Raw genomic sequence first — 15,608 nt, 5'->3', positions numbered from 1 at the left:
AGACAAGATCATCTGACTACTGGGCCTGCCAGGATCAACATCTTAACCAGCCTCTGGGGGCACTACTAAATGAAACTAAAATGATGGCCCAGTTCCTGTGCTCTATGCATTGATATGCTGGCTGAAGGAGTCCCAGACCAGGGTACGCAGAACCCAATACTCGAGGCTTCAGGGGACCTAGTGAGGTGGGCCAGTAAACTGGGAGATTGGCATTGATTCAATCCTAACTCCACTCCGCCATGAGACTTAATTTTTCTATCTCTGAAGGTATTCCCATGCTAAGATGGTGGCAACGTTCATCTCTTTTCTGCTTTTCCCTTAAAATCTCTTATGTCCTAGTTAAGCTGTAGAGAAAGCTGGTTGTATTCTCATGGAAGTTTCCTTTGATTACAATGGCATTTGTGTTTTTTATAATAAGGTATCAAACCATCCTTTCTGAGAAGGATGCCCACTGTAAAGGATTTTACATTTATGTCAATAGTTAAGTAATATATAGGCTGAGGGCTTCCCAGGTCGCTCAGTGGGTAAAGAATCTGCCTGCAATTCAGGAGACGTGGAAGACATGGGTTTGATCCCTGGGTCGAGAAGATCCCCTGGAGGAGAAAATGGCAACCCACTCCAGTATTCTTGCCTGGAGAATTCCATGGACAGAGGAGCCTGGTGGCCTGCAGTCCACGGGTCACAGAGAGTCGGACACCCCTGAGCGACTGAGCGCTCAAACAACAGATAGCCTGAGACCAGACTGTCCTTACAGATGGAAGTGGTAATGCTGGGACCTCATCTGATCTTATCAAAATGACCCAAGAATATGGCATATGGTTTATAAATTCCTGCATCTTCTTTTTTAAAAATTATTTTTAATTGGAGGAAAATTGCTTTACAATGTTGTATTGGCTTCTGCAGTACAACAAATGTGAATAAGCTACATGTGTTCACATAGCCCCTCCCTGGTGAGCCTCCTTTCCCTCCCACCCTTCTAGATCATGTCAGAGCACTGAGCTGAGCTCCCTGTGCTGTACAGCAGCTTTCCACGAGCTCTCTGTTTCAGACACGGTACTGTATATATGTCGATGCTACTGTCTCAATTCATCCCACCTTCTCCTCTCCTTCCACTGCTGTGTCTACAAGCTTCATTTTGGTGTGTGTGTGTGCACGAAAAAAGAGAGAAAACATAAATCTTATGGTGTATGAGAATGGAACTTCTATGACATGATACAGAATATAAGATTTCTATGATTTATTGTTCTCCTCTTTTAAGGCCATGAGTCAACTGATACTTGAAATTTATTCTGAAAACATTATTCGAACAAGTCTGGGGTTCCTCCACAAGAATACAGTTAATCTAAGATTTTAATTGGAATGAGATATTTGTTGTAACAAGAAATGTCTGTGGATTCTTCTTCTTCTTTTTTTTGGTTGATGAGGCTCTTTCTTCAAATTCTCCCTTAAGTGTTTTAGAAAAGCAGTTGTGCCCTGAAGCAGACATTCTATTAACACTGTGAGGGTAGTAATTTGCTCTTGTTTCCAAAATAGCCCCATTCACATATACTAAAGTGTCTGCTTATACAGAACTTCCACTCGTGTCGGGAGAACTACTATAATAATAAACGCTGGCATCCAAATCGAAACAGCATGCGGCTCCCAACAAGTGTTTATGAAAACATTTGTTTTCTTACAGTCCGTTTAATTTTGAAATGTATGCCTAGGCCTGTGTACAAGGACGGTGTCTCTGGGACTCTGTTAATCCCCCCCACCTCCTCAAAGCCAAACACACCTCTTAACCCTGGCCCCACACGTGACAGGACTCACCAGAAACAGGCACCACAGTGAAAAGTCAGGCTTTTGAGGTATGTCACTCTGAGACCACCCTACGAGAGGAGGCCCCGAGATCGCAGAGCCAAGGCCCCTCACAGCAACCCTGGTAATTAGACACTAATAATGGACTGAAGGTGTAACATTCACCTCAACTCACCACCAGCAGACTAAACAATCCATAGGAGGAGAGAAACCTTTCTGTGAGGATCAAGAATGAGTAATACAGCAGAAAGCTTGCAAAGGCGTATCAACTTTGACAATCATAATGGAATAACAATGGCTATTTCAAAACGAATGGCATTAATCTGAGTGAAGCCCTAGACTGCATTCTGAATCATTAGAAGGCTGCTAGTTCATGAATTAACATTGGTTTGATGTTTGTTCTTAATATCGCCAACTTCAATAATCACCAAGGTGTCTGATTTCTGATTTTTTTTTTTCATTCGTTAGTTTGCTTCGCATGAAGGACACTCAAGGAGGAAGAGAACCCTTGCAGTGTGTAGATGGGTACTTCTCTTATCGTGAAAGAAAATGCATACTGTTAAATAGAGAAGGAAAGCTATCATCATCGCTGTGTGACAGATGGGTATATATGATGTCCTCTATCACAGACCATTTAGCATTGATTATTCCTTTTTGTTCTGCAACACCAACGTCAACCTGTATTTTTCTCAGGAAAGGCAATGAATGCTTTCTGGGATGGAAAAAGAACAAGAACCTCCATTTGTTAGTCAGTGATTTTTTTCAGAAAAACATACCCAATTTATAACCTACAAATATTTTTAAAGGGGAATTAAATGAACGCTTTTAGTAAACTTTTTGGATTATTGGAATGTTTTTCTCCTAAAAGAGACTTGAAATTTGGGGATTTCAATTTGCACATGGGCTCATGAGGTTAACTTAGCACAGAAAGAATTAGAAATTCACTCACATAGTAGCATTTTAATACACATAAATCTCAGATAAATACAGATAATGTTGGGCGAAAGAAACCAGAAACAACTGAGTACATCTTATATGATTCCACTTATACAAAGTTCAAAAATGTGCTAGGTCAGTTAGTCATATACCAACTCTGTGAGACACCATGGATTATAGCCTACCGGACTCCTCTGTCCATAGGATTTCCTAGGCAAGATTACTGGAGTGGGTGGCCATTTCCTCCTCCAGGGGATCATGCCCACCCATGTGAGATCGAACCTGAGTCATCTGCATTGGCAGGTGGATTCCTTACCGTTGTGCCACCTGGGAAGTTCAAAAATGGGAGAAGCTAATCTATGCTGTTAGAGGTCACAGGATGATTGCTCTTGGCAGGGGAGGTAACTGGAAATAGAAATGAGGGGTCTTCAGGCCACCTGTATCCTTCCATCCCTTCTTCTGGGTGCTGGTTACAGTGTGTGTCACTCGTGAAAAACTGTCATACTGTATGCTTATGATTTGGGGCCTTTTCTGAATACACGCTTCAGTAAAAAGTTTGAAAAAAAAAAAAGGATTAAAAATTCATAGCACTGTGAAGCTACAGTCTGACCACAACTGGTTCTCCAGTGGTCATATACATGAGTATACTGAAGTCCTGCAATAATTGTTTCTAAACTTACACCTAAAATCTATTTGACAGTATGTAATTTTAGTGGCTTCTGAGAGTTCTGATTTTATCCATGAAATTAACAACTGATTCGTGATGACCCAAGATAATTTGAAAGTTGAGTGTGTGCTGAAGTTGGGTTAGGTGGGTAGAGGGTAGCAGGGGAGGGATAATTATATTCTCTAAAGGATGAAAACATTCACATCTTCCTTTTGCTGAAGCAACAACAAAATACTTCTGTAGTTTTCATTTGTTTGGTCACAGAAGCTGTGAGCTTCCAGATAGTGTGAAACAAGGCTTCGATGCTGAACTGCCAAAAAAACTTTCCTTGCGTGTGAGCATGCTCAGTTGCTCAGTTGTGTCCAACTCTTTGCGACCCCATGGACTGTAGCCAGCCGACCCTGTAGTCAGCAGCTCTCTGCTGACTACAAGGATGCTATGGCTATGTACATGATCAAAATAACACTTTTGAAGGTCAGGGTATTGAAGTCTAAGTTTTAGAGACTGGAGCTGAGGGTCTCTCAGGAGAGCACTCAGCAGATGGACAGGGCAGAAATGTTCATCTTTGAGTGCTAATTGCAATTCCATCACTAATTTGAATGCACTGGAATAACTTAAGAGAATATTACTTGACTTAATAGAATATTAAAAAAAACTCACCTTTTGGGATCAATAATTTTATAGAGTTTTCCATTGTGAGTCTGGGTCATACTTTTACTACTTGATAGAATGTAAACTTCACCTATGGAGAGAGAAATACCGTAAGTTAGTTCACAGTATTGTAAGGCTTTACCTTTCATTGACTGCGTGTGTATACTCAGTTGCTAAAATCGTGTCTGACTCTTTGCGACCCCATGGACTGTAGCCCACTAGACTCCTCTGACAATGGGATTATCTCGGCAAGAATACTAGAGCAGGTTGCGATTTCCTCCTCCAGGGGATCTTCCTGACCCAGGGATCAAACTCAAGTCTCCTATGTCTTCTGCATTGGCAGGTGGATTTTTTTGTTAAATCACTGATTCTTTACCACACGGGAAGCCCCGTGTGTATGTCTATATGTATACTGGGCTTCCCAGGTGGTACCAGTGGTAAAGAATACGCCTGCCAATGCAGGAGACACAGGAGATGTGGGTTCAATCCCCGGGTTGGAAAGATCCCCTGGAGGACGGCATGGCAACCCATTCCAGCATTCTTGCCTGGAGAATCCCACAGACAGAGGAGCCTGGAAGGCTACAGTCCATGGGGCGGCAAAAGAGTCGGACACAACTAAAGTAAGTCAGCACACACAGAACATACATATATTATATAGTCATACATCCTCAGAAGATCACTGGCCTGAAGATTATGACAGCTTTCTAAGTCCACCCTCAGTGACTCCGGTCACTTCTTCCCACGTCTCCCCATTGCTCTGCATTAGCAGAGCGTAATCTCTCACCTTGATGATGGCCATAGCCTCCTAGCTGATCTCCCTGCTCTTGCTCTTACTCTTCTAGGCTTACTCTCAGTATATCAGCTACAGAGATTCCTTACAAGGCAGGCCAGAGTATATAAACTGGATTACACTCCTCTGTATCAACACCCTCCAATGACTTCTAATTTCCCTCCAATAGCTTCTGCTCTCTCTCCAAGCCAAGGCTGAGTCCTGACAGACCTCTACGACAATGCGCTCCCTTATTGCTCTGATGCCATCTGCAATGTTTCTAGCCTCACTGGCCTCCTGACTTTGGAAACGGGAGGCAAGTTCCTGGCCCAGCATCCTGTTTCGGGCCCCCGCTGTCCTAGCTGCTCCTGTCTTAGCATCTGTCCCAGGTCCTATCCGTCAGTAATCACCATTAGGTGCGTTTCCCCCCTTTCGTCTGTGCTTATGTCATCGTTCTTGACTGTACTGTTTATTTATTTTAATAGATCGTTTTGATTTGGACCATTGTTTAAGTCTTTATTAAATTTGTTACAATATTGCTTCTGTTTTATGTTTTGGCTTTTTTGGCTTTGAGGCATGTGGGATCTTGGCTCCCTGACCGGGGATGGGACCCCCTGTGCTGGAAGGAGAAGCCTCAACCACTGGACTGCTCGGGAAGTCCCCTTACTGTGTTATTTAAAAGTACACTTGTCCCGGCTCCTAGTACACTTTGTGCCAACTCTCTCCTCTTAGGAGAGAGCCACTCTCATTTATGACCATTCCTTCCATATAATTCAATACATAGAACTGATCATATGAATAGGGAATTAGAAGTTGTTTTTATGATTATATGTTTATGAGGCTTTAAAATTTATGTTTGGTTCTCATTCATGAAATAGTCTTTGATTTAGTTTATATTTCTCTATTTTACTCTGTTATTATGTATTAAGCACACCCTACTGCTTTCGCACTTCTGGAAAGGATATTATGGGACTTATAATAAAAACAAACACAACAGAAAAAATGGCATTAAAAAACTAAGGAATGTAAGTAAAAAAAAAATCATATTTGTTTCATCAACTACTTTATGTAGTTTACCACATTTAATCCTTAAACCCATTCCGATTTTATGGTTAAACACACACACACACACACACACACATCCAGAAAAAACTCATTAAAAAAATCTAACTCAATTTATTATATGGCTCTTAATTAAAAACCAAAGAATTTACATTAAAGAGTGAAAGTATATTTACTCTAAATTATGAAATATACATGATATTTTTGGTTTTGGACAGTAAGAACTGTGTGTGCTTAATTTCTGGTTCTCCTCCCAACATTGTATTAAGTATGGACAGATATTTGAACATTTTAACCACGGTGGGGTGATGGTAGAAGGATAAATGATGGTGAGTTATTGGCAGTAAGGTCTGGGGCAACCAAAATGATTCATCAAAATGATTCTAAATACTTATCTCTAACTCTGTCACAAACAATTTGATCCTAATTTATACTTTAAAATCAGAGTTTGCCAATGATGTTTAAATTACATTACAGAAGATTGACGTGAGAAAGGCTATATTTCTGGTTCATTTGAATGGGGTAGTAGAATTTCAAAGCAAACTTAAATGCAAGATGCTTGCAATGCTAAAACAAGAAAAAGACAGATTGGACTATTCTTTGAATCCCTATATTCCAGCAGCTCTGAAATCTGTGTTTTGTGTTGCAGGAATCTAGTTTGAGTTCCTTGGCAACCTAAGTGAATGGCATGGAGCTATTTCTGATGAATTCTCTATTTGGTGGAATTAAACCAAATCTGAACATTTAGAGTAAATAATTATGATTTAGATGAAAACACAACTTTTCTTTTTTAATACCTAGAAATTCATGTCCAAGGCTAAAGGAGCATGGTAGCCATTGTTTATTTGGATATCGCTTTTTAAAGGGAATCATTATGATAGCTACATTTATCTCTGAAGTTTAAAACTGGTAGCATGTCACTCTTTGGTAGCATTCCAATTATCAACCTCTTTTTGCTTTTTAAACTGCATACATTTTGATAATATATCAACAAATAAATTGCATGTTATACTGGAGATTATCAAGGAGAAGATAATTTTCATTCTGTTGGAAAGCAGCTCTATAAACTCAGATTATTTCCAACAAATTTCATGCCCTGATGGGCAAAAAATAAAAAATAAAAAATTAGGAAATGAAGTGAGATTCAGATTGCAACATATTTTAAATTTATTTCAAGAGACATGGATAAGTGTAAAGGTTTTCAGATAGAGAATATAGACAAATGACTTAAGTGCTTCAAAGATATCAGTAGCCATTTGAAATTTTCTCTCTCTTTAAGATTCAAAAATTCTCTTTTGTTTCCAACTCCCATCTTCCTGCTTTGTTTCTTTCATGTTTCTGGAGTAGAAATAAGATTTAAAGACCCCCAGAGAAAGATTATTGGAAGTGAATACTGAACTGGTCATCTTTGTGGGAGGTTATATTTCCAACAAATGGAGGTTGAGATTATTTCACTTGTTTTTCAGAGTAGAACAGAGCCTCTTGGGCAGAGATCGAGAATGGAACTTAACAGAAATAGTTTGTACAGTACCTAATTCGTCTTCTCCAAATCCCAAAATGTGACCTGAAAAGTAACCTCTACAGGAACCACCGTTGCCAAGACAGAGTGGTTTTTCTTGCCATTGCTTGCTCACAGGACTTTGCTGGAGGGTTAAGAAATTCCTACAAGAAAAACATACCAGGAACCTATGATGAAAATGTGCTTTTGCCTAAAAGACACAATGACATGCTTAAAATAAAGCTTGTAATAAATAATTCCTGTGCCATGGACCTGGCTTCTAAAGGGAAAAATAATATAGCCCAAAATGTGTGTGAATACTCTGAAAGTCCCATGTGAGGAAAAAGTACTTAAAGATGACATTTTGTTTGGAGGGGGTGGGTACTAAAAGTACCTGAGTATGAGAAATACCCTCCCCTTCATCTGGAGAATGATACTTCCTATTCAGGACTAGAGATCATGCTGTGCTATTCATCAGAGAGAGGGACAGGGGAAGAGTGCAGGGTCAGTTCACTTTTCTATTTCCTTTTAGTGACCAAGCATATCAGTTCTGCCATATGCCTGAATGACAGTGACTTAGGAAACAAGATCCTTATTTTGGGCTTCATTACAGAGTTTCTTATAATTATTGACAATGTGACCTCTAAGCTTTAGGCTAATATTTAATTTTGCAGTATTCCTATCAATAGAGAGAAATTAAGGTCTGTTGCCAAAAGTCCTCAAAGTCTGGCAAAAAAAAAAAAAAAATTCTTAGCCTTCCAATAATTTTTAAAATATTTATGTAACTCATGTAAAACTACATTTCTTCAATTTACTCATGATCATGGTAAATTTATGTTAAGGATGAAGGGAAGAGCCTAAATAATATGAAATGTCCATCTGAAGACTTTTCTGCTCTTAAAAATTATTTTATGAATTTGATCAAGTCTGTTTCAAAAGCATCTTTTAGGAAATTCTTTAATTTCCCCACCATACATGGTAGAACTAAAAGTAAATAACAGGACTTCCTTCGTGGTCCAGTGGTTAAGAATCCGCCTGCCAATGCAGAGGACATGGGTTCAATCCCTGGTCCAGGGAGATTCCACACACTGCAGGGCAACAAAGTCTGTGAGCTGCAACTACTTAAGTGCACGCTCTAGAGCCCTTGAGCTGCAACAAGAGAAGCTGCCACACTGAGAAGGCTGTGCTTGGTAATGAGAGTAGCCCCAGCTCACGGCAACTAGAGAAAGCCCTTGTGCAGCAAGGAAGACCTAACATAGCCAAAACCAAAAAAGAAAAGGAAGACTAACTGGTAGAATTGAAAAAAAAAGATTAATGAACAATAGTTTTTATGTGTCCCACACCTGACCTCCAAAGGGTGACATGCATTTGAATATTTTCTGATGATTTGCCCAATAATCAATGGATATGTCATTCGATCTATCAAACTGTGGTGTCAGGAAGCCTACCCATTACGATCTCCAAACACGTAGCTTCCGTAGAGTCTTTCTGACTGGCAGCCTCGGTAAACAAATCCACCAACCAAAGGACCATTACTGAATGGCTTGAATTCTAAAAGTGATGGCTCACTTTCTGGAAATAAATGGACATAACATTAGATTAAATGAAACATTTTTATAAAGGAACACTAATGTAGGCCAGGGGGCTTCCCAGGTGGCGCTAGTGGTAACAACTCTGCCAATGCAGGAAACGTAAGAGATGCGGGTTCAATTCCTGCAGCAGGAAGATCCCTTGGTGGAGAGCATGGCAACCCACTCCAGTACTCCTGCCTGGAGAATCCCATGGACAGAGGAGCCTGGCGGGCTACATACAGTTCATGGGGTCACAAAGAGTCAGACATGACTGAAGCCACTTTGCACGCATGCACACGTAATGTAGGCCATGCCACAATTACTACGGTAATTCACTCGAACTCTGAAATGTGTTCCATGATGCGTAAGATGGATTCTTGCTATAGGTCTTTAGTGAAAATAATTAACCCTTTTGCTTAAATATTATAAAATGTACAGGGCTTCCATGCACAGCAGAATAAAACAAAAATGCTCTGCAAACGCTTATTGTTATTATAACTTCCAAGACATACCAAATTTTCAATGACAATATCTCTGAACATTTTGGAAATCGTGGACTTTAGAACTAAAATACTTAAACAAATAATACTTAATTTTTAAATATTGAATATTTTGTAGAAATACTTCTGCGTATACCTCCTAAAACTGAGTCAAACCTCTGTCAAATTCTATAAAATGTTTAAAAGTTTACACTTTAATGAAAATAAAGGCATGGTACATCAAAACCACATTTGTTGCATATTTTAAAACACTGTCACTAGTCAAGTAATATCTTCATTTAAAATGTTTTAAGAGTTTTGTTTGTAGGATCATGTAGTTAACAAGGTCTACTTCAGTCATTCCTTGAGAATTACATGTGAATAGTCATGTATCTCAATCTTTTCATGCATGTCATTATGTTCTCAAATATAAAGATGCCAATTATGATGAAAAAGATACAAAGCCAGCTGGAAATTACTCTGAAAATTACTTATTACATACTTAAATAAGTCACTATCAACAGGAAGTCTTTTAGGCAAAAGCTTTTGTAGAAAGACAAAAATTCTAAAGTTCTTCCCGCTTCCCACGTGATTATGGTGAATAGGTGAATGTGTGCGCAATCAGTCATGTCCAACTCTTTGCAACTCCATAGACTGTAGCCCTCCAGGCTCTTCTGTCCATGGGATTTTCCTGGCAAGAATACCGGAGCGGGTTGCCATTTCCTTCTTAGGGGATCTTCCTGACCCAGGGATCAATTCCAAGTCTCTTGCATCTCCTGCACTGCAGGCTGATTCTTGACCGATGAGCCACCGAGGGTGCCTGATGACGGCGAATATGATATTATAAAAAGTAGAACAATCAAGATTTAAATGAATTTAATTTAATCCTCTCCCAGGGTACTGAGAGGCAGCATAAGTGAATGTCTAAGGTCATGAACTCTGGAATCAGGCTGCTGCTGCTGCTGCTGCTACTGCTGCTAAGTCACTTCAGTCGTGTCCGACTCTGTGCGACCCCATAGACAGCAGCCCACCAGGCTCCCCAGTCCCTGGGATTCTCCAAGCAAGAACACTGGACTGGGTTGCCATTTCCTTCTCCAATGATGAAAGTGAAAAGTGAAAGTGAAGCCGCTCAGTCGTGTCCAACTTGCTGCAACCCCAGGGACTGCAGCACCAGGCTCCCCCGTCCATGGGATTTTCCAGGCAAGAGTACTGGAGTGGGGTGCCATTGCCTTCTCCAAGCTACCTGGGTTCAAATCCAGATCCTGTTACTTCATGTGGTGTGACAAGTCACCTTTGTATGTCTCAGTTTTCTCATCTGTACAATGTGAACAGTAAGAGTACTTCTAGGATTTCTCTGTAAATGAAATGAGTGAAGTTTTTCAAGTACTTATTACAGGCCCTGGCATGTAGTAAATGCTGTGGATGTGGTTATTTGTTTTCTGGGTTTTTTTTTTCTTCTGATTTATTGAGGTATAATTGACAAATAAAATTTGATATATATAAATAGTAAAAGAATTCTGCAGCTGTGTTTTTAATATATAAATGTAGGGCCATCCATATTGTAATCAGTTTCAGCTGAACCCAAATTAATGTGATTGTAGAATTTAGTTTAATCTACAAATATAGCTAAAATTCCCACAAACTAGTGACTCATTAGATTTTTTTTTTCTGACCACATTATTCTTTGGTTTGCCTTTTATAAGATGCACACACATACATGAATACCTGAAAAAAAATAAAGTAAAATAACTGACTACTACGTGAACTAGCAGAGCTGCTTCATTCCTGGTACTAAATAAATATCTGTATTGAATGAATAGAAGAAGCAATCAATTCAATAATCTTCATCTATAATGTTCCCTGAATCATAATCGTATTTGATACACCATTTCCTCCAAAATGAGTAAATACAAAAATGTGGGAAAATATTAACTTTATATTTTAATATGTATCTCAAACACTCTAATAATCATGTCATTAAAAATAAGATCTAAACATTCCATCTTCATGACTTGGGTAAATAACAGGTTTTTATAAGTCTATTACTTTGTTTTCTCTAAAATAAACACCTTTAAAAAATACATTCTTATTTGAAACACATAATTTTCCTAATTGCTAAGGCTAGTATGTTGGGTATTGAGAAATTTCTTACCCTTAACACTTATTTTTTCCCTCTGTATATAAGATGTTAAGACAAGTTCTCTCTTATATATTAAATAAATAGAAGGTATTCATCTTGATTCTCAGATGAGCAAAATATAAACTGCTAACTTTCGAAGGCCCATTAAATTTTTTGGACCTACAGAGCAGCATTCAATCCACGGGGAGGGTAATTACCCAAATGGAGCCCCTAGGGCTTGTAAGAATCATTGGACCTTTAAGAAGCCAGCAACTGATTCTGCTACCACTGTGAGGCCAGGGTTCTGATGCTTTCCTAAATGCTCATTTTGCAGAAATCCTTTTCTCTTCAATTAATACACTAAAATAAAACAAAGCCCGAATGAAAGCCCAAATCAACAAATTATGCTCTACTTACCATAGTCTTTCCCCTTTATGATCTGTAGGATTCTGGCCGATGAGCTGTTCTTTCCATTGGAGTCTGAACAAAGTATTGTTAAATTGATGTTTATATCAGTGGGGTGTCGATCCACAGCGCATCTGTGACAAAAGTGGGGACACTCATGAATTCCTACCAGGGTATGTTCCAAACTCAGAGATTCCTGACACAGGAACCCTCTGTGGGCTGGTAAGGATCCTAGGGAGGATTTAATTTGGAATCTCCAGAAACCGCCGAAGGAAACACCCTGTTTGTTTACTCTGTGGACGTTTAATGAGCTCTGGAGTGTATTTCTTAATTTCTTTCGGTACCCTCCTCCATTATGAACGTGCATGCTGACTTGAAACATGTGTTAAGTCTGTTGTTAAGGGAAAGCAAGGATATGATACCTGGGTAACATACAAGAGTAAGGACAGGGGTACCATCAACTCACTCCTGCAATACACGCTACAGGATATGTGGTCCCTGAGTTGTGATGACCCAGCATTATGATGCTGTAGAAGTATTTCATGGTCAATAGAAACTGCACTTTGAGTTTTGATCTTCTCTCAGACTAATGACATGTGGTACAATACTCTCTTGTGATACTGGGCAGAGGCAACTACAGTTCCCAGCAACCCACGCATCACTAGAGGAATCAACGATGCATAGACAACCATTCTGTATCCCTACAATCATTCTGCTTTCCACTTTCGGTATAACATTTGATAAATATTGAAATATTTGATATTTGATAAATATCTCATGAAAACATGAGACATTCAATTAAATGGCCTCCCTGGTGGCTCAGATGGTAAAGGACTGGCCTCCAATGAAGGAGATCCAGGTTCGATCCCTGGGTTGGGAAGATCCCCTGGCGAAGGGAATGGCTACCTATTCCAGTACTCTTGCCTGAGAAATCCCATGGACAGAGGAGCCTGGCAGGCTACAGTCCATAGGGTCGCAAAGAGTCAGATACTACTGAGCGACTAACACAGACACACATTCAATTAAATAGGCTCTGTGTTAATAGATTTTGCCTAATTGTACACTAATGTAAGTATTGTGAGCATGTTTAAAGTGGACTAGGCTAGGCTATGATGTTTGGAAGGTGAGGATCATTAAGTGCCTTTTCCACTTATGGTATTTTCAACTTACAATGGTTTCACTGGGACTTAACCCCACTGTAATACAAGGAAGGTGTGTATTAGTTTTAGTATTAATTTTGTGTTTCTTTTTTTAAAGATTTTTTTTTAAATGTGGACCATTTTTTAAATGTCTTTATTGAATTTGTTATAATACTGCTTCTATTTTATTTTCTTGTTTTTAAGCTATGAGGCATTTGGGAACCTTAGCTCCCTGACCAGGGACTGAACTTGCACCCATTGCATTGAAAGGCCCTCTTAACCACTGGACCACAAGAGAAATCCCTTGTGTTTCTTAGACAGAATTCTAAAGTGTGGGCTGCCCTAACCAAGGGGAGCATGCACTCCAGTTTAAGGAATAAAATAAAGTTAGCCTCCACAACCACTAAAGTCCTTCACGTGGACTCTGACTTCATGTTCACCCCCAATCTGTGGCCAGAATATTTCTGTGATTTAAGCCACTGACTGTAAACTGTATGAGGAAAGGAATTATGTTCAACCTCATTATCACTGTTATTTCTGTCCCTTAGTTCAAATCCAGGAATATAAGGAGGGCTCAATATTTGTTGAATGTTTCAACCAATGAGTGACCAGGTATGGGGAGTGTGGGTTGAGGGAAGAATGAAATTGAATAATATTTTTGAAATTTTCAAAACTTTGGAAAACAGTCCTGCACTGTTTTCAGATTTCTTAAGCTTGGCATTACTGACATTTGGTGCCAGATATGTCTCTTTCTAAGAGGAAAAGGGGGCTGTTCTGAGCATTGTAGGATATTTAGCAGCATCTTTGGCCTCCACCCACTATGTGTCAGTAGCATGATCTACTCCTTCTAATTTGTGGAAACAAAAAATGCTTCTAGACACTGCCAAATGCCCACTGATGGCAAAATCATCCCACTGGGAACCACTGCTTTAGGCCAACAAAAAACATTTGTGACAGAAACAAAATCATTGGGAATTTTAAAATAAATTACAATTTTTTTTTAAAAATCCAAGAGTAGGTCTGGGACATGAGTGACATAAGATTCATACACAGCAATTATTTAAATAAACAATGAAATAAAGCCTGGTGGGGCCAGATGATCTGATTCACATTAGAGAAACTATAAGCCTGACAGTGAAAACAGTGGCTGACTTTATTTTTGGGGGCTCCAAAATCACTGCAGATGGTGATTGCAGCCATGAAATTAAAAGATGCTTACTCCTTGGAAGGAAAGTTATGACCAACCTAGACAGCATATTACAAAGTAGAGACATTACTTTGCCAACAAAGGTCCATCTAGTCAAGGCTATGGTTTTTCCAGTGGTCATGTATGGATGTGAGAGTTGGACTGTGAAGAAAGCTGAGTGCTGAAAAATTGATGCTTTTGAACTGTGGTGTTGGAGAAGACTCTTGAGAGTCCCTTGGACTGCAAGGAGATCCAACCAGTCCATCCTAAAGGAGATCAGCTCTGGGTGTTCACTGGAAGGACTGATGTTGAAGTTGAAACTCCAATATTTTGGCCACCTGATGCAAAGAGCTGACTTATTGGAAAAGACCCTGATGCTGGGAAAGATTGAAGGCGGGAGTAGAAGGGAACAACAAAGGATGAGATGGTTGGATGGCATCACCGACTCAATGGGCATGGGTTTGGGTGGACTCCGGGAGTTGGTGATGGACAGGGAGGCCTGGCGTGCTGTGCTTCGTGGGGTCACAAAGAGTCGGACAGGACTGAATGACTGAATTGAACTGAAGCTGATCTGCCAAAGGTGGGTAGCTGTTCTGTAGCCATAGTCCCTTTCTTGTCCTCATTAATTCAGTGATTCCCAGAATACAATGTTTGGCAGGGATCATGACGCAGACCTGCTGTGACTTAAGGTGGAACTAAGTCCATATAGGGTGACAAATTTTTCCTGTATTGGTTTTTCTTGAAGATGGAGAAACTCTGACCAAGAAAATAGTTTGACCTGCTTCTAACAGGAAAGAGGAAATCTGGAAGAAAAGGTGAGGTCTCCCAAAGGTGGAGTCTCTGGAGGCCATGAGATCTTGCTCTGGCTGAGCACCAGATTCACTAAGGTCCATCTGGCCCTTTTAACCTTTTTTCAGTTCAGTCTCTCAGTCGTGTCCCGCTCTTTGCAACCCCATGGACTGCAGCATGCCAGGCCTCCCTGTCCATCACCAGCTCCAGGAGCCTACTCAAACTCAGGTCCATCATGTCGGTGATGCCATTCAACCATCTCATCCTCTGTCGTCCCCTTCTCCTCTTGCCTTCAATCTTTCCCGGCATCAGGGTCTTTTCAAATGAGTCAGCTCTTCACATCAGGTGGCCAAAGTATTGGCGTTTCAGCTTCAACATCAGTTCTTTCAATAAATATTCAGGACTGATTACCTTTAGGATGGACTGGTTGGATCTCCTTGCAGTCCAAGGGACTCTCAAGAGTCTTCTCCAACCTGTTTCTTATATAAAAAGAGCCCAGACAGTGAAACTTCTCTATATGATACTATTGCTGCTGTTTAG

The 15,608-nt window shown here is 39.9% G+C and overlaps 1 protein-coding gene across 1 annotated transcript in view; it reads right to left on the bottom strand.

Moving 5' to 3' along the window:
• HHIP (hedgehog interacting protein) overlaps positions 1–15,608 on the bottom strand; it is a 115,539-nt gene that overhangs the window by 26,864 nt on the left and 73,067 nt on the right. Inside the window, exons 8-11 of the mRNA XM_027567436.1 lie at positions 11,967–12,088; positions 8,829–8,952; positions 7,414–7,544; positions 4,061–4,142 (exon numbers count right to left, since the gene is read on the bottom strand). Coding sequence (XP_027423237.1) covers positions 4,061–4,142; positions 7,414–7,544; positions 8,829–8,952; positions 11,967–12,088 — 459 coding nt within the window. The remainder of the gene's footprint in view (positions 1–4,060; positions 4,143–7,413; positions 7,545–8,828; positions 8,953–11,966; positions 12,089–15,608) is intronic.

This window comes from Bos indicus x Bos taurus, chromosome 17 (assembly GCF_003369695.1).
Source record: "Bos indicus x Bos taurus breed Angus x Brahman F1 hybrid chromosome 17, Bos_hybrid_MaternalHap_v2.0, whole genome shotgun sequence".
NCBI lineage: Eukaryota > Metazoa > Chordata > Mammalia > Artiodactyla > Bovidae > Bos > Bos indicus x Bos taurus.
Note: the sequence above shows the minus strand (reverse complement) of the source record. Positions and strands in the feature narration are given on the sequence as shown.